At 46.3% G+C, this 22,614-nt stretch overlaps 1 protein-coding gene across 1 annotated transcript in view; it reads left to right on the forward strand.

Moving 5' to 3' along the window:
- The window catches only part of BIN2 (bridging integrator 2), a gene marked incomplete at both ends in the record, with an annotated part of 58,053 nt that extends 35,458 nt beyond the window's left edge, over positions 1-22,595 (forward strand). The window contains 8 exons of the mRNA XM_080704888.1: positions 2,075-2,150; positions 4,090-4,172; positions 9,152-9,893; positions 12,048-12,124; positions 14,146-14,220; positions 18,426-18,484; positions 21,867-21,947; positions 22,129-22,595. Of these exons, the coding sequence (XP_080561014.1) occupies positions 2,075-2,150; positions 4,090-4,172; positions 9,152-9,893; positions 12,048-12,124; positions 14,146-14,220; positions 18,426-18,484; positions 21,867-21,947; positions 22,129-22,595 (1,660 nt within the window). The remainder of the gene's footprint in view (positions 1-2,074; positions 2,151-4,089; positions 4,173-9,151; positions 9,894-12,047; positions 12,125-14,145; positions 14,221-18,425; positions 18,485-21,866; positions 21,948-22,128) is intronic.
- Positions 22,596-22,614: the final 19 nt, after the last annotated feature.

Below are 22,614 nucleotides of genomic sequence, written 5' to 3' on the forward strand. Positions count from 1 at the left end.
GCAACTTAGTGAGACCCTGTTTCCAAATAAAGTATAAAATAGGTCTGTGAGTATAGCCCAGAGGTAGAAAGCCTCTAGGTTCCACCCCCAGTACCACAAAAAAAACTACATATATTCTAAAACATTAGTCATATGACCCCTAGTTTAAACAGACTCATTTGTAGGAGAATTTCATTAAGGTACATACAGGCATAGAAATACTGGATTGCATAAAGAGAAAGAATGACTATTTATTATAATAGTTATAATTGAATGGCTTTGCCAGGCATGGTGGTATATATGTGTAATCCCAGTAGTTGGGAGGTTGAGACAGGAGGCTCAAAGTGTGCGGCCAGCCTCAGCTACTTAGTGAGGCCCTTTGCTAATCGGTGAGACCCTGTTTCAAAATAAAGAATAACAAATAGGGCTGGGAGTATAGCTCAGAGGTAGAATGACCTTGGGTTCAATCCCCAGTACTAAAAAAAAAAAAAAAAAAAAAAAAAAAAAAGTGTGTGGCCTTATAGTTATACAGAGCTCTTCTCCCTTCCCTTCCCCCCTCTCTCTTTGCAGGGGGTCTGGGATGGAAACCAGGGGCATTGACCTCCGAGCCGCACCCCCTGGCCGTATTGTGTGTGTGTGTGTGTGTGTGTGTGTGTGTGTGTGTGTGTTACTGGAGATGGAACCCAAGGGCTTCTACTCCCGGGCTACACTCCCAAACCTATTTTGTTTTCTATTTGGAAACAGGGTCTCACTAAGTTGCTGAGAGCCTCACTAAGTAGCCGAGGCTGGATTCAAACCTGTGCAATCCTTCTGTCTCAGCCTCCTAAGTGCTAGGATTACAAGCATGCACTACACCCAGCCCTATTTTTTATTCTTTATTTTGAATCAGGGTCTCACTAAGTTGTAGAGAGCCTCACTAAATAGCTGAGGCTGTCTGAAAACCATGATCCTCCAGTCTCAGCCTTCCAAATGCTGGAATTCCAAGTGTGCGGCCACCACGCCCGGCTTGTTAAACAGAGCTTTTAAAAAAAAATTCTTCAAACTCAGGCGTGGTGGCGCACACTTGGAATTTGAGCATTTGGGAGGCTGAGACCGGAGGATCCAGATTCACACCAGTCTCAGCTCCTCAGTGAGTCCATTTGCAACTCAAGGCTCTGTTTCAAAAGAAAGAATAAGGCCGGGCATGGTGGCGCACGTTTGTAATCCCCGCGCTTGGGAGGCAGAGACAGGAGGATCGCGCAGGTTTGAAGCCAGCCGTGCGCACTGGCTTAGGAGACCCTGTTTCCAAATAAAAATGTAAAAATAGGTCTGGGAGTGTAGCCCAGAGGTAGAAGGGCTTCCAGGAACCCCAGTGTGCCTGGCCCAACCCTGTTGAAGCCAGATCCCAGAATAACCAAGCCTAGAATGAGGCATCTCCCCAGGAGCCTTGATGGTGGCGATTTTTTTTTTCCAGTACTGAGGATGGAACCCAGGGGCATTCTACCTCTGAGCTCTACCTCCAGCCCTATTTTTGTTCTTTATTTTGAAACAGGGTCTCACTGAGTTGCAAAGGGCCTCACTAAGTAGCAGAGGCTGTCGGTGAACTGGGATCCTACTGTCTCAGCCTCCCAAATGCTGGGATTACAAGCACGGGCCACCGCACCCAGCTTTTATTATTTATTTTGAAACAGGGTCTCCCTAAGTTGCAGAGGGCCTCTCTTAAGTTGCTGAGGCTTGCTTTGAACCTATGATCCTTCTGTCTCAGCCTCCCAAGAACTGGGATGACAATTGTGTGCCACCACACCCAGCTGGCGTTCTTTTTTATGTGTGTTAGTGGTGCTGGGGATTGATCTGAGGCATTCTACCTCCAAGCTAGACCCCTTAGCCCTGTTTTTTACTTGGAAGCAGTCTCACTAAATTGCAGAGAGCCTCACAAAGGTGCAGTTGAGGCTTGCCATGAACCTGTGACCCTCCGGTCTCAGACCCCCAAGTCCTGGGATCATAAACGTGTGGCACCCTGCCCAGCTTAGTTTTGGTTTAAATTCCTATCTTGTGTTTCACATAACTCTCTTCCCGTCCCTCACTTGTACGTGTTTCTTGTTTTGCTTCCTAATAGTCGTATTGGCTGTTATGTGACCATCTTCCAAAACATCTCCAACTTGAGGGACGTCTTCTACCAGGAGATGAGCAAGGTGAGAAACAGCTGACCAATTGAGTCCTAGGTGGGGTTTTCTAGTAAATAAAAAGGCAGCCCTGGTTTACATAATTCTCTTAAACATCTATTTTGGCACCACCAATTTGGACTTTTATTTCATAATGAAATAATAGCACTCAAGTTACTGTGTTGGACTCTATTGAAGAGCAAGTATACACTGTCAGAGGGCCCTCCCTGTCTCCTTTGGCAACTAAGAGCATCTGAACTCGAGCGTCATCTGGCTGTGGAAGGAACAACTGAAGTGGGGAACCAAGTTTTTGTGTGTTTGTGTGTAGTACTGGGGATGGGACCCAAGGGCATTCTACCTCTGGGCTATGCTGCAGTCCTGTTTTATTTTTTATTTTTAAGCAGAGTCTTGAAAAGTTGCTGCAGACCTTGCTAAGTTGCTGAGATTGGCCTCACACCTACAATCCTCTTGTCTCAGCCTCCCAGTTCTGGGATTACAGGCATGGAATCAAGTTTGGCAGGAACCAAGTTTTAAAATCCATCTGTTAGCTGGGTATGGTGGCACACGCTTATAATTTCAATTCTTGGGAGGTTGAAATAGGATAACAGCAGCCTCAGCTGCTTAGTGAGGCCCTTCACAACTTAGACCTGTTTCAAAATAAAGGGTAAAAATTAGAGCCGGGCGTGGTGGCGCACGCTTGTAATCCCAGAGCTTGGGAGGCTGAGACAGGAGGATCGTACAGGTTCGAAGCCAGTCTCAGCTACTTAGTTAGGCTCTCAGCAATTTAGTGAGACCCTATTTCCAAATAAAGTATAAAATAGGTCTGGGAATATAGCCCAGAGGTAGAAAGCCTCTGGGTTCCACCCCCAGTACCACCAAAAAAAAAAAGGAGTAAAATATTATAGCAGCTGGTAAAGCTCGGTGGTAGAATGCCCCTGGGTTCAATCCCAAGTACCAAGTAATAATAATAATAGTAATAATAATATCCATCTGTTGATGGGAAGCAGGAAGGGGGGAGGTGTTTAAGCTTAAGTCAGTTTCTCAAGTGGTTGGTCTTGAATAGGACCAGTCCTATCTGTGACCGGCAGCCATAGAGCATGAACTCATTAGGTCTTCTCTAGTCTGGAATTCCAAGAGTCTTTACCACTATAATATTACACTCAGCCACACATATTCCTCTCCACAGTTCCTTTGACTAGATTATTATTTGAATATTTAGTATCAAGATGAGTTTTTATTTCCTAGACTACCTGCAAAGAACTCAAACTTCAAATAGTTATAGATCCTGACCCTGCCTTTTTTTTTTTTTTTTTTTTTTTTGGTACTGGGGATGGACCAGGGGCATTCTACCTCTCTGAGCTACACACCCAGCCCTATTTTTATTTCATTTGGGAACAAGGTCTTTCTATGTTGCTAAAAGCCTCACTAAGTTGCTGAAGCTGGCTTCAAACCTGTGATCCTCCTGCCTTAGCCTCCCAAGTACTGGGATTACAGGCGTGAGCCACCACACCCAGCTTTTTTTTTTTTTTTTTTTTTTTTTTTTTTTTTTTTTTTTTTGGTACTGGGGACAGAGCATAGGGCCATCATTCTACCTCTGCACTATACCTCCAGACCTATTTAATTTTTTAAATTTAGAAACAGGGTCTCACTAAGTTGCTGAGGCTGGCCTCAAACCTGCAATTCTCCTGGCTCAGCTTCCCAAGTACTAGAATTACAAGCATGCAAAACCTTGCCTGGCTTGACCTTGCCTTTAGAGAGCTGTCCATCTGATGGGAGAGGCAGACCTCAAGGCACAGAGAAACAGGCAAGAAGGGGAAGTGAGCTAGGACCTTGGACACCAGTGCTAGAGGGATTCGAGATGGGAGTTGGAAGGGTGAGCTGGTTTCATTCGGGAAGCAGTCTGAAGGACGGGATGGACAGTTTCGGCTTCGCATTTGACTAGCATCTCCTTCTTTCTTGCTGGCTCTAGCTGAACCACAGTCTCTACGAGGTGATGAGCAAACTGGAGAAGCAGCATTCCAACAAGGTCTTTGTGGTGAAGGGACTCTCAGGGTGAGCAACTTCTAAGACCCTTTTCTGCTTCACATGTCCTGTGTGAACATGCTCGACATTCTCACCCCCAATTCCTGGCCTTTGCTTTAAGCTCATAGTCATAATGATGTCTGTGGTTTGTGCTGTGCCCCTACATAAATTATTTTCTTGTTAAAGATTTCTGACATAGCCGGGCGTGGTGGCGCACGCTTGTCATCCCCACGCTTGGGAGGCGGAGACAGGAGGATGGCGTGTATATATATATTTCTGACATAGATAATAGTATAAATAATAATATAAGAAATAGCCAAACTTCTTATCACCAAACTTGAGAAATCAATTATTAGGGCTTAGAGTTTAGCTCAGTGGTAGAGCACTTGGTTAGCATGCACGAGGCCCTGTGTTCTACACCCATTACTACCAAAAATAAAAATTGATTAGTATAAATGTCATTGAAAATCCCAATGTCCCTTCTTCATTCTTTCCTTTCCTCGTCCCACCAAAGGTAACCACTATATTAAATTTAGTATTTGCATTTCCATGTCTATCTTTATACCTTCCCACATGCAAACATAAATATTGCTTTGCATGTATTTAAACTTTATATATATATATATTTTTAATTTTTGGTGGTACTGGGGTTCCTGGAAGCCCTTCTACCTCTGGGCTACACTCCCAGACCTATTTTTACATTTTTTTTTTTAATTTGGAAACAGGGTCTCCTAAGCCAGCGCGGGCGGCTGGCTTCGAACCTGCGCGATCCTCCTGTCTCTGCCTCCCAAGTGCGGGGATTACAAGCGTGCGCCACCACACCCGGCTAAACTTTATATAAATACTTTTTTTTTTTTTTTTGCAGTACTTGGGGTGGAACCCAGGGGCATTCTACCTCTGAGCATACTCCCGGCCCTATTTTTTATTTTTTATTTTTATTTTTTTTTAGTGGTACTGGTACAGGGGCTTTTCTACCTCCAGAATACACTCCCAGACCTATTTTTACTTTATTTGGAAACAGGGTCTCACTTAAGTTGCTGAGAGCCTCACTCAGAGCTAAGGCTGGCTTCGAACATGTGTGATCCTCCTGTTTCAGCCTCCCAAGTGCTGGGATTACAAGTGTGTGCCACCACGCCCTGCTTTATTCTTTATTTCGAAACAAGGTATCATTAAGTTGTGGAGGGCCTCACTAAGTTTTAACTGAGACTGGCTGAGAACTTGCGATCCTTCCTTCTCAGCCTTCCAAGTATTAGTATTACAAGTATGTGCCACCATGCCTGGCTATAAGTAGACTTTTTATTATTTATTTATTCTTGCAGGACTGGGGATGGAACCCAGGGGCATTCTACCTTCAAGCTACATCCCAAGCCCTATTTTCATTTTTTATTTTGAAAGAGGGTCTCACTGAGTTGCAGAGGGCCTCAGTAAATAGTTGACACTGGCCACAAGCCCATCATCCTCCTTTCTCAGCCTCCCAAGTGCTGGGATTACAGGCCTGAGCCACCACGCCTGGCTCAGTGGACTTCTACTGCATGTGTTCTTATGCAAGTTCTTCTCTTCTCTTACTGTTGTCTGTGGGGCTTCTCCCCGTTGCTCCCTGTTGTCAGGTCTCTTTCTGTAATTGTTATTGTAACTATTGTGTGCCCCTCGGTGATTTATTTACCTATCCTCCTGCTAACTGGTATTTGGGTTTTTTCCAGTTTTTTTTTTACTATTACAAATAATGTTGGAAAAAACATGAATATTATCAGGTGTCTCAGGTATATACATGGAGTAGAATTGTATAGTCATGGAGTCTGTCACTGAAGCTTCTTCAGCCTTACTAGGTATTACCGAATTGCTCTCAAAAGTAATTGTTCCAGTTTGCAACTCACTAGCAATGAAGATAAGCTTCACGTGAAATCGACAGACTTTCTTTCTCCCAAAATCATGGATAAAAAAAGTGAGTATTTTAAGCCGGGCTTGGTGGCGCACGCTTGTAATCCCCGCGCTTGGGAGGTGGAGACAGGAGGATCGCGCAGTTTCGAAGCTAGCCACGCTGGCTTAAGAGACCCTGTTTCAAAAATATAAAAATAGGTCTGGGAGTGTAGCCCGGAGGTAGAAGGGCTTCCAGGAACCCCAGTACCACCAAAAAAAAAAAAAAAAAAGAATATTTTAGCTTGGTGTGGTGGCGCACGCTTGTAATCCCAGCATTCGGGAGGCTGAGACCAGAGGATGGCAGTTAGCAGACAGCCTCAGCTACTTAGTGAGGCCCTGTGCAACTTAGTGAGACTCTGTTTCAAAATAAAGAATAACAAATAGGGCAGGGGTGTAGCTAGGAGGTCGAATACCCCTGGGTTCCATCCCCAGAGCTGCAAAAAAAAATTTTTTTTTGCACAGTTTTTATTTTGTGTGTGTGTGGTACTGGGGGTGGAACCCAGAGGCTTTCTACCTCCAGGCTATACTCCCAGACCTATTTTCTATTTTATTTGAAGACAGGGTCTCACTAAGTAGCTGAGGCTGGCTTCGAACCTGTGCGCTCCTCCTGTCTCAGCCTCCCAAGCACGGGGATTACAAGCGTGGCCACCACGCCTGGCTTTTTTTTTTTTTGCAGTCTTAAGTCACAGCTCCCCAGTTGCTAGCTATCATCCTTTCAGGTTATTGGTAACTTAAGCTTCCTGTTCTGAACTTTGCCATTCATCTTACCATTCAGTTGGGTTGTTAACTACTGTTTTGAAAACTGATCTATATAGTTGTCATTGTTGTACTAGGGACTGAACCCAGGGTGCTCGACCTCTGAGCTACACCCCAGCCCTTTATTTTGAAACAGGGTCTTGCTGAGTTACCATGTGCTGGCCTCAAACCTGTGGTCCTCTCAGCTCAGCCTCCCAAGAACTAGGATTATTGGCATGAGCCACTGCGCCCACTCTGAAGTTTTTGTGGTGGTATATTCTGGATACTATCCTTTTTTTTTTTTTTTTTTTTTTTTTTTTTTTTTTTTTTTTTTTTTGGCTTCGAACCTGCGTGATCCTCCTGTCTCCGCCTCCCAAGCGTGGGGATTACAAGCGTGCGCCACCACGCCCGGCTTTTTTTTTTTTTTTTTTTTTGCGGGTCTGGGGATGGAACCCCGGGGCACTTGACCTCCGAGCTACACCCCCCACCCTACTTTTTATTCTTTAATTTGAAAGCGGGTCTCACTGAGTTGCAGAGGGCCTAAGTAGCTGAGGCTGTCCGCGAACCGCGATCCTCCAGGTCTCAGCCTCCCGAGTGCTGGGATTACAAGCGTGCGCCACCACGCCCAGCGACACTATCCTTTTAATTGTACCGATTGGAAATATCTTGCCCAGGCTGTTATGGCTTGCTTCTCCACTTGGTGTGCATGTTTATGTGCGATATCTTTTGCCTTCACACGTTCTTCCTGATGGTAAGTGTAAGGGATGCAGTGGTCCCTCGGAATGTGCTCACTTATTCATTCTGAAGCCTTTGTTTAGGAAGTTTTATTAAGCTTCTTCTCTACAAGGTCTTATGCTAGGCGCTCCCAAGAGGAAGATAACTGTCAAAGTGCACATGGCTGGCAAAGCTTTACGGCTGTGTGAAACTGAGCTTGAGTCTTGAAGGAAGAATAAGGCTTGCTTTTGTTGTTTGTACTCTTCATTTAGCAATGTAAAAGCCTCACTAAAGGGCAGTGTCCACAGGTGGAGTAGGAGTCAAGCTCATGTGGACCGCAGGACAGTAGCAGCACAGTATCCAGCACACAGCTGATACTGGACGAATGTTATGGCTTGTCTTATTCATGGTACTTACGTTCCCTAAAGTTGCCACAAACACTGAAAACTGAACCGTCATCCAATGGGAAAACACAGGGTTAGGTCCCTGTAAGCCTCTGGCCACCACATTTTAATCAACCAACCAGTCCATAATCTGTTTTATGAAGTTTCTGTTTAAAGACTTTATTTAATGATGCTGTTGCTTCATTTATATGAAACTCACAACCAACAGCACTATAACTAAAGCCTAAATGAAGTTTGTCTAACACAGGTATTTGTTTTCCTTTTTTTTTTTTTTTTTTTTCAGTACTGGGAATGGAATCCAGGGGTATTCTACCTCTGAGCTACACCCTCAGCCCTATTTTTAAATTTTTTTTTATGGTACTGGGGATGGGCCTTGTACCTCCAAGCTATACCTCCAGCCCTATTTTTTAGTAGTTTTATTTTTGAAACATGGTCTCACTGAGTTGCGAAGGGCCTCACTAAGTAGCTGAGGTTGTCCATGAACCGCAATCCTCCTGTCTCTGCCTCCTGAATGCTGGGATTACAAGCATGTGCGACTATGCCCAGCTTAATTTTTATTTTGAAACAGGGTCTCACTAAATTGTGGAGGGCCTCCCTAAGTAGCTGAGACTAGCTGCAAACCTGCGACCCTCCTATCTCAGCCTCCCAAATACTGGGATTACAAGTATGTACCACCACACCCAGCTTAACACAAGTATTTTCTCTGCAAGGCACACATGTCAGCTTGGCATCCATTTTAAGCATCAAAACCACCACCAACAAAAACAACAACCACAAAAATGCAAAAAACATGGTGAAAAGAGCATTTACTTATGAGAGCTAAAACAAAAAAGATAGTTTGTTGCATTCTTAGCCCTCAGCTGAGAAAGTATAGATCAGGTGAATTGTTTTTCATTATTTAGACATGTCCACAAATGACTGGGAAAGCACCAGGAGTATTGATTTGGGGGCTACAAATAAGTAAGTGGATTTTCAAATACAAAATATGTGTGGATCAACCATATAGCACCCACTAATCTTATCCCTGGCAGAGATATTGTTAATATTTTGCGATATATTTTTCCTGGGTTTTTATATAATTGAGATGATGACGACATAATAACGGCCAATCATACGAACTCCCTAAAGCATTCTAAATTGTTTTGTTTTTACTGTGTGCACGCATGATAGTTATTTGGAGGCATTCGGGTTACTTCCAGTTTCTGGTACTTCTGAATCTGAATGTCCTTTCTTTATTAGCAGCACCAGGCGCTCTTTGGTCATCTCCTCCCCCGTCCGAACATCTACAGTCTCCAGCCCTCTTACCTCTCCTACGAGTCCCTCTGCACGTTCCTTGTCAAGTGAGAGTGAATCTATCTCAGCCACTGAGGAAGAGCTGGCACCTGATGCAGACTCTTCTGAGATCAATGACGCGTCCTTTAGAAATGAGGAAGCGGAGGGGGAAGGGTCTGAAGCAAGCTCCTTAGAGGAGGAAGAACTTCCAGCGGCCCGCAACGGTCCGTCCCCAGCCCGGCCCACTCCCACCACCGAGGGCGGCAAGTCCCAGGAGGAAGCTCTCCCGTGTGGCCCCGCGCCATCACCAGGCAGCACCCTGACCACTTCAGAGCAGCCATCCTCTCTCCCAGTAGTCCTCCGAAGCCGCACCTCAAGTGAAGGAGCTGAACAGCCAAAGAAGAAAGCCTCTATCCAGAGGACCTCTGCACCCCCGAGTAGGCCTCCTCCACCCAGGGCCCCTCCGAGCCCCAGGCCCTCCTCCGGGAGCATGTGCTCCAGCCCTCCAGCCTCTGGAGGGGGTTCGCCCACCAGCCCCAGGGCCCTCTTAGGGACTGGGACTCCAAGGTCTAGGGCCTCCCTAGAGGTCCCTCCTAATCCAGACCCACCAGAGAAGCCACTAAGAGCTCCTGAAGCCAAAGAAAAGGAAGACACCCACAACCCAAACCCTGAAGAACTCTGTACTTCTCCAGCCGTGCACTCCTCTCAGGTAAGAGGGGCTCCGGCTGAGTCTTTACTCTTTACTCCCTTTAGAGCCTCCCTGTAGATCATTTTTACTATAGCAGGTTGCCCCGTAGTTGACAAGCTACCTTTTTTTTTTTTTTTTTTTTGCGGGTTTGGGGATGGAACCCCATGGCATTCTACCTCTGAGCTACAACCTCTGCCCTATTTTTTGTTCTTTATCTTGAAAGAGGGTCTCACTAAGTAGCTGAGGCTGTCCACGAACTATGACCCTCCAGTCTCAGCCTCCCAAATGCTGCGAATACAAGCATGCACCACCATACCTGGCAGGCTTTACCTTTTTAAAAGGAAGTGGGAACCCTGTGTGGTGGTGCACGCTTGTAATCCCAGTACTTGGGAGGCTGAAACAGGAGGATCGCACAGGTTCAAAGCCAGCCTCAGCTACTTAGTGAGGCTTTCAGCAACTTAGTGAGACCCTGTTTGCAAATAAAATATAAAAATAGGCTGGGCGTGGTGGCGCACGCTTGTAATCCCCATGCTTGGGAGGCTGAGACAGGAGGATCGCACAGGTTCGAAGCCACCCGCGCTGGCTTAAGATACCCTGTTTCAAAAATATAAAATAGGTCTGGGAGTGTAGCCCAGAGGTAGAAGGGCTCCCAGGAACCCCAGTACCACCAAAAAAATAAATAAAAAATAAAAAAATTATATATATATATATATATATATTCTGGGAGTATACCCCGGAGGTAGAAAGCCTCTGGGTTCCACCCCCAGTGTCACCAAAACAAAACAAAAAACAAAATAAAGAATAAAAAATAGGACTGGGGGTATAGCTAGAAGATAGAATGCCCTTGGGTTCCATCCCAATAGAGAAAAAAAAAATTTTTTTTAATTGGAATAATGCTAGCCGGTGTGGTGTCGCATGCTTGTAATCCCAGCTTTCAGGAGGCTGAGACCAGAGGATCACAGTTCGCGGACAGCCTAGCTACTTAGTGAGGCCGTCCTCAACTTAGTGAGACCCTGTTTCAAAATAAAGAATAAAAAATAGGGCAAGGGGTATAGCTTGGAGATCGAATGCCCCTGGGTTCCATCCCCAGACCCGCAAAAAATAATAATAATAATAATCATTGGAATGCTGCTGAGCATAGTGGCACACAACTGTATTGCTAGCTATGCAGGAGGCTAAGGATCATAAGTTTAAAGACACCCTCAGCAACTTAGCAAGTCCTTGTCTCAAAATAGCAAGCCCTTGTCTCCATTAAAAGAACTGGAGAAGCCAGGCATGGTGGCACACGCTTGTAATACCAGCATTCAGGAGGCTGAGACAGGAGGATCGTGGTTCGCGGACAGCCTCAGCTACTTAGTGAGGCCCTCTGCAACTCAGTGAGACCCAGTTTCAAAAAAAAAAGAATAAAAAATAGGGCAGGGGGTGTAGCTCGGAGGTCGAATGCCCCTGGGTTCCATCCCCAGAGCCGCAAAAAAACAAAACAAAAAGAAACAATCATCAATACTGCAAGAAAAGAAAATAATAAAAAATAAAATCAGTTAGAGTGGGCCACTTTTAAAAAATAGTCCTTCTGGGCTGGGGACGTAGTTCTGTGGCAGAGCACTTACCAGGCACATGCTCAATTCCCAGTACCACCAAAAAAAAAAAAAAAAAAAATTTGTTCTCCTTCCTTGATATTAAAAGCTAAGCACGTATGATCTCTGGTCAAGTGCATGGTGGAGAATTATGGTGAGACGTCTCACTAGAGGGCACCGAGATGTGTCCAGTTAACAGGCACTGTTGTGGGAGGTGGGTGTGACTGAACCAAACACAAAATTCAGCCTTCCTGGACCTTATCTTCTAGTGCAGGAAGACAGACAAGAAAAAGAGTAAATAAAAATTTAATCAAGGAATGATAAGAGATATGAAGACAAAGTCAGTAGGGAGGCACAGGAAGTGGGGACTGAACTGCAAATTAAACAGAGAAAGTGATACCCAGGCAGTGAATTTGGGCCAGAGCTGAGCCAGGTGGGCATCTGGAGAAGCATATGCGGTTTTGTACCCTCAGGTCCATCGCCCCACTGCCTCCCACCTTCGCCTAACTGAAGGTTGACGAGGCACCTGCCCCTGCTGAGAGAAGCAGCTCAGAAGGATGGGAAATGTGGGACTTTCCTCCCTCGTTCCCTGGACCCACAGGTTTTCTCAGAGCCTGAAGAGGCAGGGACGAAGGAAAACAAAGAGGACAGTAAACTTATCTCAGTGACTCTGCCGAGGTACTAGCGTCACCGCATTATGATGCCCTCGACACGCTGAAGGCCCTCACAGAGCGAGACCTAAAGCTTCCCTCGCCAGCTCCCCGGCTGAAGCAGCTATGCTGACCGTGATGGGCACGCAGGACTCACAGGGCTGCACAAGCACAGGGTCGACGCAGGGGTTTCCTGTCATGTGCTGGTGGTGTTCATGGTTCTTGAGCTGCGCCCCAGCCCAGGGTTTTGAGCAGGGAGAGTATTTCTGCAATAAAAAGGGCAGTTCATTAGCATTTTGAAAATCCACAATTAACTTCAACCTGACTTTGTCATGTATTACATGTTTTTAGTGTGGAGACTGTAATAGAGTGACCTTCTATGTGGCTCTGATGAACAGTAAAACAAGTTTGCATCCTTGGAGTAATCTTATTGAAAAAGAGATTGCGGGCACCAAGATGCTGTTTGCCCATTTGGAGGAACAGGATGGTAACACCGTCCTCCCTCTTTCCCCAGAGGCTGTGTGCTTATATTTGAGTTTTATAGCATTTCCCTTCCTCCAGCCTTTTTGGTACGATTGCTTTGGTCATCCCCCCAGGAGATGTGTTGTTTCATGGAGTCAGCCTCTCAAAGCCACCGTCCTCTGAAGCCGCGCCCCACACGTACCCCCTTCCCTTGCAGATGCACCTTAAGTCATATTTTCTCTCATGCAGAATTATGGGCCCATCAAATGTAAAAGGAGTAAATAAAAATGTATCTGGAGAAAAATCCTGTTTTTCTCAGCATTTGAATCGTGAGAGAGAAGGAAGGCTCTGAGAACTTTACCTTTGAGCTCATTCATGGCTTGGAAAGAAGGAGAAAATAAGAATAAATCACAACATTTCTTATTTTGTTGGGGGGTTTTTTGTTTGTTTTTTTGTACTGGAGATTAAATCCAGGCGTGTTTTACCTCTAAACTTCATTCTCAGTCCCATGTTATTTTTTTGTTTTGAAACAGGGTCTCGCTAAGTTGCAGATGGTCTCACTAAGTACTGAGGCTGGCGGATAACCTGCTATTCTCCTGTCTCAGCCTCCCAAGTTCTTGGATGAATCACAGAATGTCAAGTGGATTTCAGTGTTAATTGGTTCTATTTTATTTTAATTAATTTATTATTATTGGTGGTGGTGGTCCTGGGGATTGAACCCAGGGCCATTCTACTTCTGAGCTTTACCCCCAACCCTATTTTATTTGTTTTATTTATTTATTTAATTTATTTACTTATTTTGTGGTACTGAGGGTTGAACCCAGGGGCATTCTACCTTTGAGCTATACCCCCAGCCCTATTTTTATTCTTTATTTTGAAACAGGGTCTCACTAAGTTGCAGAGGACCTCACTAAGTAGCTGAGGCTGGCAGTGAACCTGCGATCCTCCTGCCTCAGCTTCCCAAGTACTATGATTACAGGTGTACACCACCACATCCCACTGCTTCTATTTTGAAAAGATGAATTTTATAGTGTATACATTAAATGTTAATTTTGAAATACAGATTTGTTTTAAACCTTAGTGTACTGTGGTCTTCTCTGGCTTAGAAATTCTTTGACAGGGCCTTCCATACCCTGAGTTCCCATCTCAGAACCTAGCACATTCCCTCAGGAAACCGCCTGCCTCTCCTAATTGCTTTATCACCACTTAGGATCATTTACTTGTGAGAGCCACAGCACACTCGTAGGGAGGGTTAGCCTAAAAGCATCAGGTCGTGTTTTTTAAGACCTCTCACTTCCACACAAATAAATACACAGTCACACAAATCACATGACGTCTGATCACGTGGAGTTCAAAGACCTGGTTTCCTGTCCACAAGTCACCTCACCCTTTGAATTTTGGTTTCGTCATCTGTAGAAGAGCGTGAAGGAAAGGCTTCCCTGACACTTCAGGCTCAGTGAAGCAGTCTTGTATGTCTCCTATTGTGTTGTATGTGACTCTTGAAAAATATAAGGCACAGAAAACCCTGCTAGGCTGAGGGGCTGGGAGGGCGGCCGCCTCTCACTGGCAGAGCTCTTTTCTTTCCAGGACCAAGGCCTTCAGCTCCAGGGCCCTGCACTCCCAGGAGAAAACAGTGACACTGCACCTGAGCTTCAAGGCAAGGTGAGGCGCAGATACAGAGAACAGTGTGGGTGGAGAGCCTGGGCGCTGGGTGGGCAGGGCTGGGCTACAGGCTGGATCCTCACTCTCAACTACAAGCAGAAGGGGAATTCAGCAGTGAGCAATGCCCCAGGGCAAGGCCAGGAGTTGGAGCTAGGGCACAAGAATGAGCTGGGGTCACGCCAGGCGTGGTGGCACACGCTTGTAATCCCAGCATTTGAGAGGCTGAGACCTGGAGAATCGCGGTCGGTTCACAGACAGCCTCAGCTACTTAGGCCCTCTGCAACTCAGTGAGACCCAGTTTCAAAATAAATAATAAAAAATAGGGCAGGAGGTGTAGCTCAGAGGTCAAATGCCCCTGGGTTCCATCCCCAGACCTGCAAAAAAAAAAAAGAATGAGCTGGGATTTTGTGGTGTCTCTGCCCATCTCCCAACACTTGGCCTTAAACTAATCCTGCCTCCTAAATATTTGTTTAACTACAACTATCTGTACTCAATTTAAAAAGGACTCAATATGAGACCAAATGGTGACATAAAATGAAACTGTAAATTAACCAAGTACAAAAAAAAAAAAATGCATTCTATAGCCGGGCATGGTGGTGCACCGTTGTAATCCCAGTACTTGGGAGGCTAAGACAGGAGGATCGTAGGTTCGTGGCCAGCCTCAGCAATTTAGTGAGGCCCTCCACAACTTAGTGAGACCTTGTTTCAAAATAAAATAGGTCTGGGTGGTATCGCAGAGGTAGAATACCCTTCAGTTCGGTCCCCAGTACTGCACACAAAAATAATATAATCAAATAAACTTACTAAGAATTGGCCAGAAAATTGGCTCCAGACTTTCCAGCATCTGAGAAGAGAAACACCTGACGTGTCACCCAGCTGGTAGTGCTCATGCTGTAGGAGCCCGACTGCTGCTGCCACCAAAATGAAAAGGTCTCTCCTGCCGCTCCTGTAGAGGGGCAGATGACCAAATGAGCTACGCCTGCACAGCCCTTACAAGCCCGCCACCAGCTCGTGCAGCCTCCCCTGACAGAGGCCAGTGGCATTACGTGAAATCGAATTCAAAGAAGGAAACTGAGATTTTTGCCCACCTTGAGTGGCTGTGGGAGGAACATCAGCATCTAACACGGTCATGTTTGCTTCCAGGTGTCTGCAAGTCAGACGTCTTCAGAACTCTGAAGAAAAACTGCCGAGGCCTCCCCTACGCACATCTCCCCAGAGAAGCTCCTCAGCTGGGGGTTGGGGGACAGGCCCAGGGGCAGAAAGCCAGCACCCGCGTCCAGGATCTCACACAGGATGTGGTAATCTCCAAAGACCAGGCCTTAGCGGAGGCTGAGGGGCACCCTAGGGAGGGACGGAGGAAGGCAGGCTTGGAAGAGAAGACTCAGGGAATATTTTAATCCGTATTTTAGCATTGTCAGAAGAATATAACTTTATATGTTAAAGTGGGGCTGCAATGACTGTCAAAAGAAAGTGTTGTAGATACAGCCCTTGTCCACACAGACATGTAACCGCACATGCTGAGGACCGAACAACTGTCTTCCACTTACCACTCATTTTGCAAGACTTAAAGCCAGAAGAGCAGATTTTCGGATTGTTAAATAAAGTATGACTTTGACTATATCTGGATTCTTTGTTCGACATGGGGCATCGCTCCAGCCCAGCACACTGCTTTCACCTAGGCAGGCGTACTGACTTTGCCCAGGTTCACAAATCTTTAGTCATACTGCTGACCCCCCAGCTCACCCTGCCTCCCTCCTGGCTGTAATTCTTTTAAGGTGCCTCTCCTCAATCCAAACACATTACTATATAAGCAAACACTCTGAAAAAGTGGTTATATACTAGAGATAATGCTATTTATAAGCTGGTACTTGGTTCTAAAAAGAATCTGAGCAGGATGGAGGAAGATAGGAAACTCCAAATAAAGGGAAAATATACAAAATATAATAATGCAGGAGATGTGGCTCAGTGGCAGAACACTTGCCTAGCATGCATGTGAGAGCACAGGTTTGTTCCCATCACTGAAAAAAAATTCACACATATAAAACAAAGTATAAACCAGGTAGAGTGGCACACACCTGTAGTCCTGGTACTTGGGAGGCTGAGACAGGAGGATTGCCAGTTTGAGGCCAGCCTTAGGAACTTAGCAAGACCCTTAGCAACTTAACTAGACCTTATTTTATTTATTTTTTTTATTTTTATTTTTATTTTTTTGGTGGTACTGGGGGTGGAACCCAGAGGCTTTCTACCTCCGGGCTACACTCCCAGACCCATTTTATATTTTATTTGGAAACAGGGTCTCACTAAGTTGCTGAGAGCCTCACTAAGTAGCTGAGACTGGCTTCAATCCTGTGCGATCCTCCTGTCTCAGCCTCCCAAGCACGGGGATTACAAGTGTGCGCCACCATGCCCGGCTAGACCTTATTTTAAAAAGACTGGAAGCTGGACATGGTGGCGCATGCTTATGATCACTGTACTTGAGAGGCTGAGACAAGAGGATCACAGATTCACAGCCAGCCTCAGCTGCTTAGTGAAGCTTTCTGCAATTTAGTGAGATCCTGTTTCAAAGTAAGTAATACAAAGTAGGGCTGAGGGTGTAGCTCACCCCTAGGTTTCATCCCCAGTAACCCCCCCCCATACACACACACACACACACAATACTGGGACCAAAGACCTCTGGGTCCAATCTCTAGTACAACAACAAAAAAATTTTCTTCTGGAGTCAGAAGTCCTATATTTAGCCATGTGGTGGCACATGCTTGTCATCTCAGTACTTGGGAGACTAAGACAGAGAGATCACAGGTTCAATACCAACCTCACCTACTCAGGCCCTCTGCAATTTAGTGAGACCCTGTTTCAAAATAAAGAAAGAAAAAGAGGGTTGGGGGTGTAGCTCGAAGGTAGAATGCCCCTGAGTTCCATCCCCAGTACAGGGGGGGGGGAAAATTACTGAGCAGAGAGCAGAATGGGCAGGGTTTAATGATGGGTTAGAAGAGAACACATAACGAACACTGAGGTTTTCAGGAATTATTCTGGGCTTAGGCTTGAGAAACTCGAATCTCATGGTGTCATTTCCTGAAGCAGGAACTAGGGAAGGAAGTGCATTTATCCGGGCCCTCTGGTTGAAGCAATAAGCTGACAAAATTGAGCAATAAACGCTATGTTGGAAGGAGAGTAGGCAGCTCACAGAACTGAAAGGACAGGCTGTGGGAAGGGCAGGATCCAGCCCAGGGGCTTCTGCAGCAAGAGCCAGAAGACTTCCCCGCTAGAGGCTGCCCCTAGACCAGCTTCAGTACCCAGCTCCTGCTAGAGTGTCCTCCAGATTCCAGAGTTCCCGGAGGGGGACTCTGGCCCTGGGTGCATGATGTGCACTTCCCATGGCTGGAAAAAATAGCACTATTACAGGGTAGAGGAAGCAGGGCAGGACGTGACATGTTGGGGTCTATAACTAGGAAGAAGACAAGCGGTGGGGGAGGGTGGGTTACCAAAAAGCCTAAGGCAACGTTTAGGGATGAGAGAAATGTTCCTAATTGTGATTATGGTGGTAGTGAAATGGACATGTGCAGGTATCAAATCTTATCAAATTGTGTACTTTATGTTCAGTTTACCGTGTATCCGCTCCGCATCGATTATACAAATAAACCCTACAAGCACTGGACACTAGGACTTTGAGATGCTTGTAGGACTTTCCAGTAGATGTGACTGTTAGGGAGTGGGAAATACATGTTTACACTGGGAGTGATTTTATTTTTATTCCATTTTATTTTTATTAAGCATTACATTATATACTGCATGCTACAGACTATATTGCGTAACTTTCTAGCAAGTATAGATGACCATAACTGAGTTATTTTTCATCAATCAATAAAATGCTTCATAGCTGGGCGCACACTTCTAATCCAGCATTCGGGAGGCTGAGACAGAAGGATCGCAGTTCTCGGACAGCCTCAACTACTTAGTGAGGCCCTCTGCAACTTAGACCCTGTTTCAAAGTAAAGAATAAAAAATAGGGCAGGGAGTGTAGCTCAGAGGCCAAATGCCCCTGAGTTCCATCCCCAGACCCCCCCCCCAAAAAAAAAGGAAAAAATGCTTCCCTAATCAACATTCTCCATTCCCTTTCATACATAGCAACAATTAACTCCAAAGATACTCTTTCCATCAGGCTCCATGGGTAGGGATAATAAGCCCTTCTGTCCTTCCCCCTTCAGGGGACATGAGGATGTATGGGGTGGTCATTCCCCAGAGGAGCAAGCTCGCATCCACAATAGTGAGTCCAGGGAGAATCTTGAACCACATCTCCCTGGATCAAAATCCTGTAGTGTTATTTTTCTAAAATTTGGTTCTGTTATTCTTCTTTCCTTTCTTTTGTTTCTCTCCCCCTCCCTCTCTCTTCTGGAGGCAGACGAAAGGACCAGCAAGCTTATCTAGGGTGGCCAGTCTTGGTTAAAAGCCAAACTGTTTCCCCTGATTTGCAAAATGGTAAAGTTGTCCAAGAGGAAGGCAGAAGACTGCTGCCCTAGCACCAGCACAAAATGGGGCTGAAAGCCAACAAAATTAGGTGGAGATGAGTATCTCTGGGCCCCTGCCCTGAGGTCCCTAGAGGATGTCGACAAAAGATGGCTGCTCTAGTTTCTCAGGCTGAGCATCTAATCCTTGGAGAGTACTGAAAGCTCCGCCACACAAGGCTTCATTCACCATCTATCTGTGAGCATCTCTGTGTAGAATTACTTGCAGATGCATTGTCCAGTCCTTGCCCTCCAGCAGTCTCAAGGACAATATTGACAGACCAGGGAAGATGTACAGAGAAACAGGATACTATACCAAGAAGCATAATATACATGCTGCTAACAGACTTCCTTATATTATGCAAAATTGGGTGCTGAGAATTTCATATTGAATCCTATTTTTCTGCATGTTTACTTTTTTTTTTTTTTTTTTTTGCGGGTCTGGGGATGGAACCCAGGGGCATTCGACCTCCGAGCTACAGCCCTGCCCTATTTTTTAGTCTTTATTTTGAAACCGGGTCTCACTGAGTTGCAGAGGGCCTCACTAAGTAGCCGAGGCTGTCCGCGAACTGTGATCCTCCAGTCTCAGCCTCCTGAATGCTGGGATTACAAGCGTGCGTCACCACGCCTGGCTTGTGTTTACGTTTTTTAAAGGAATTTTGTGCCTACAGTAAAAAAAAAAAAAAAAAATACATGCCTCATGCCACTGCAAACCTTTTAAATGTGTGTGTGTGCACGCACGTGCGCCACACACACACACACACACACACACACACACACACACACTAATAGTAATTGAACCCAGAGGTACTGAACTTTATCACCAGTCCTTCTAATATTTGTTACCTTTTTTTTTTTTTTTTGCGGTACTGGGGATTGAACCCAGATGCATTCTACCTTCGAGTTACCCTCAGCCCTATTTTTTATTCTTTATTTTGAAACAGGGTCTCACTAAGTTGCAGAGGACCTAAGTAGCTGAGGTTGGCCATGAAACCTGTGGTCTTCCTGTCTCAGCCTCCCAAGTACTGGGATTACAAGCGTACACCACCATACTTGCCTTGTTTGTTATTTATTGATTTTTGTGGTACTGGGAATTGGACCCAGTGGCATTCTACCAATGAACTACACTCCAGCCCTTATGTTTTATTTTGAAACAAGATCTTACTAAATTTCCCGGATTGGCCTCAAACTGCTATCTACTCCTGTCTCAGTCTCCCAAGTAGCTGAGATTATAGACATATATGCTGCTGACCTTGGCTCATAATTTGTATTTTAAAGAAAAAAATGCTTATGAGACACCACTAGCAACAATCAAATAAAACTTTGAAAGTGAAGCCAGATGTGGTGGGGGTACGCCTGTAATCCCAGTACTTGGAGGATGAGACAAGAGAATTGCTGGTTCATGGCCAGCCTCAGCAATTTAGTGAGGACCTCTGCAACTTAGTGAGACTCTGTTTCAAAATAAAAAAATAAAATAGGGCTGGGAGTATCACTCAGATAGAATGCCCTTAGGTTCAGTCCCCAGTACCACACATTAAAAAAAAAAAAAAAAAAGTAAGCCGGGCATGGTGGCGCACGCTTGTAATCCCAGCATTTGGGAGGCTGAGACTGGAGAATCGCTGTTTGTGGCCAGCCTCAGCTACTTAGTGAGGCCCTCTGCAACTAAATGAGACCCAATTTCAAAATAAAGAATAAAAAATAGGGCAGGCAGTGTAGCTCGGAGGTCAAATGCCCCTGGGTTCCATCCCCAGACCCGCAAAAAAAAAAAAAAGTGACAGTGAATCATCAGGGAGTCAGCTGGATGGCTGGGCTCCGAGTCTGTGGTTCTGACGCTCCTCATTTCATAATACATATGCTATGGGAAGACAGACTCAAGTACTAGAAAGAGCCCATGATTTTCTACAACTCATGGTCAGCGAGAGTAAATGCAAACTATTGTTTTCCTTTGAAATTAGCTCCTCAGATGTGGTGGTACACACCTGTAATCTGAGTATTTAGGATTCTAAGCCTGGAGGATCCCTGGTTCAAGGCCAGCTTCAGTTACTTAGTGAGGCCTTATTTCAATTAAAATAGGCCTGGGGTGTAGCTCAGAGGTAGAATGCCCCTAGGTTCAATCCCCAGTACAGAAAGAAAGAAAGAAAGAAAGAAAGAAAGAAAGAAAGAAAGAAAGAAAGAAAGAAAGAAAAAATTTAGCTCTCAGGATTCTAACCTTTTCTCTTGGATAGTCTCTCATCTGAGGATGGCTAGCCTGAACTTTCTTTTACTAAAATACACATCTTACCTGCATGTCACATTGTCTTTCTTGGTTGGATGGACAGTTTTCCACACACAAGCTTTTCTTCAAGATAATTACCTTACGTTTTAAAAATAAAGTGAATTGAGCCGGGCGTGGTGGTGCACGCTTGTAACCCCAGCATTCGGAAGGCTGAGACAGGAAGATGGCGGTTTGCAGACAGCCTCAGCTATTTAGGCAATTTACAACTCAGTGAAACCCTGTTTCAAAATAAAGAATAAAAAATAGGGCTGGAGTGTAGCTCAAAGGTAGAATGCCCCTGGGTTCCACCTCTGATACCGCAAAAATATAAAAATAAAAATAAAGTGAATTGTATCTTTTTTTTTTTCCAGTACTGGTGATGGAACCCAGGGGCATTCTACCTCTGAGCTACACCCTCAGCCCTCTTTGTTTTTTATTTTGAAACAGGGTCTGCCTAAGTTGCTAGGGCTGGCTTCAAACCTAAGATCCTCCTGTCTCATCCTCCCGAGCAGGGGATTGATTACAGGTGAGTGCCACCTGGAGGGATTGGACAGCAATTTCTCTTGCTTTCCTCCCCCCTCTTTCTCTCCCCCACCCCATCTAGCTTTTTGCTTCTCTCTTCTGAGTTTTTCTTTCAGTCTTTATTCCCCAGATTAACACCCCTAATCGGTGATCTGTCTTTCTAATGATCTATATAAGTATTTATTCCCAAAGCGACAGAACTCTCAGGAGTAGGAAGAGCAAACGTCTGCTTCCCTGGGACAGAAGGCAGAAGAGGTCCGGCCCTAAGCGGGCAGCCAGGACGACAATGGCTAACACGTACTGCGCGCTGAGTGTGCGCCAGGGAAGGGTCTGCGGCTTTCTCCGTACTCGCCCGGTTCCCACGGCAGCCCTGTGGGAGGCGCTGCCCCAGGAGAAAAGCAATGAACCCGACGTGACTCGCCGCAGATCCCCCGCAGAGCCAGTCCCGAGTGTGTGTTGTGTACTGTGGCATCCTCTTACCCACCCGGCTCCTCCGTTAATACGGAAACATTTCCTGCTACAAAGTAGTCAGGAGGTAGCTAAAGCTTGGCGCTAGTTAAAGTATAAATGGAGGGCTTGGCAAGCGCGAGCGCTCGCGAGCTTTGCGGGCAGGACTCCGGCCCCGCGTAGGTCGGAGGGAGCGGAGCGCGGCTGGGGCCGGAGGACCCGAGCCCAGGCCGGCGGCCCCCCCCGCGCCCCCCGCGCCCCGGCCCCCGACGCCGAGCCCCGCGCGGTCCGGGAGGCGGCGCAAACTCCCCTCCGCGGGCGAAGATGCCAATCACGGCGCGGGGGGAGGCCGCCTTCCTCCCGCCCGCGCCGTCCGGTCGGACCGGGAAGGTGAGGCGAGCCGGGGCGGGGCCCCGCGACCCCGGGAGGCCGGCCCGCCCCTCCGCCCGGCTCCGCCCTGGACGGCGGCTCGGCGCCGCAGCCGGGAGACGCTCGGGGGACCCCGGCTGGAAGAGGAGGTGGGAAGGGACTCGGGCGGAGCGGGACCCGAGGCTCCCCACGTGCCCGAGCCCCCGCCCCCACCCCGGCCCCAGCCGCCCACCCACCTCATTTCTGGTTTTGCTCTTCCTACAGATCCGCCCCTCCGGTGAGGCGCCCAGCCCCCCGCAG

The sequence above is a fragment of the Muscardinus avellanarius genome (assembly GCF_963383645.1).
Source record: "Muscardinus avellanarius genome assembly, chromosome: 11".
NCBI lineage: Eukaryota > Metazoa > Chordata > Mammalia > Rodentia > Gliridae > Muscardinus > Muscardinus avellanarius.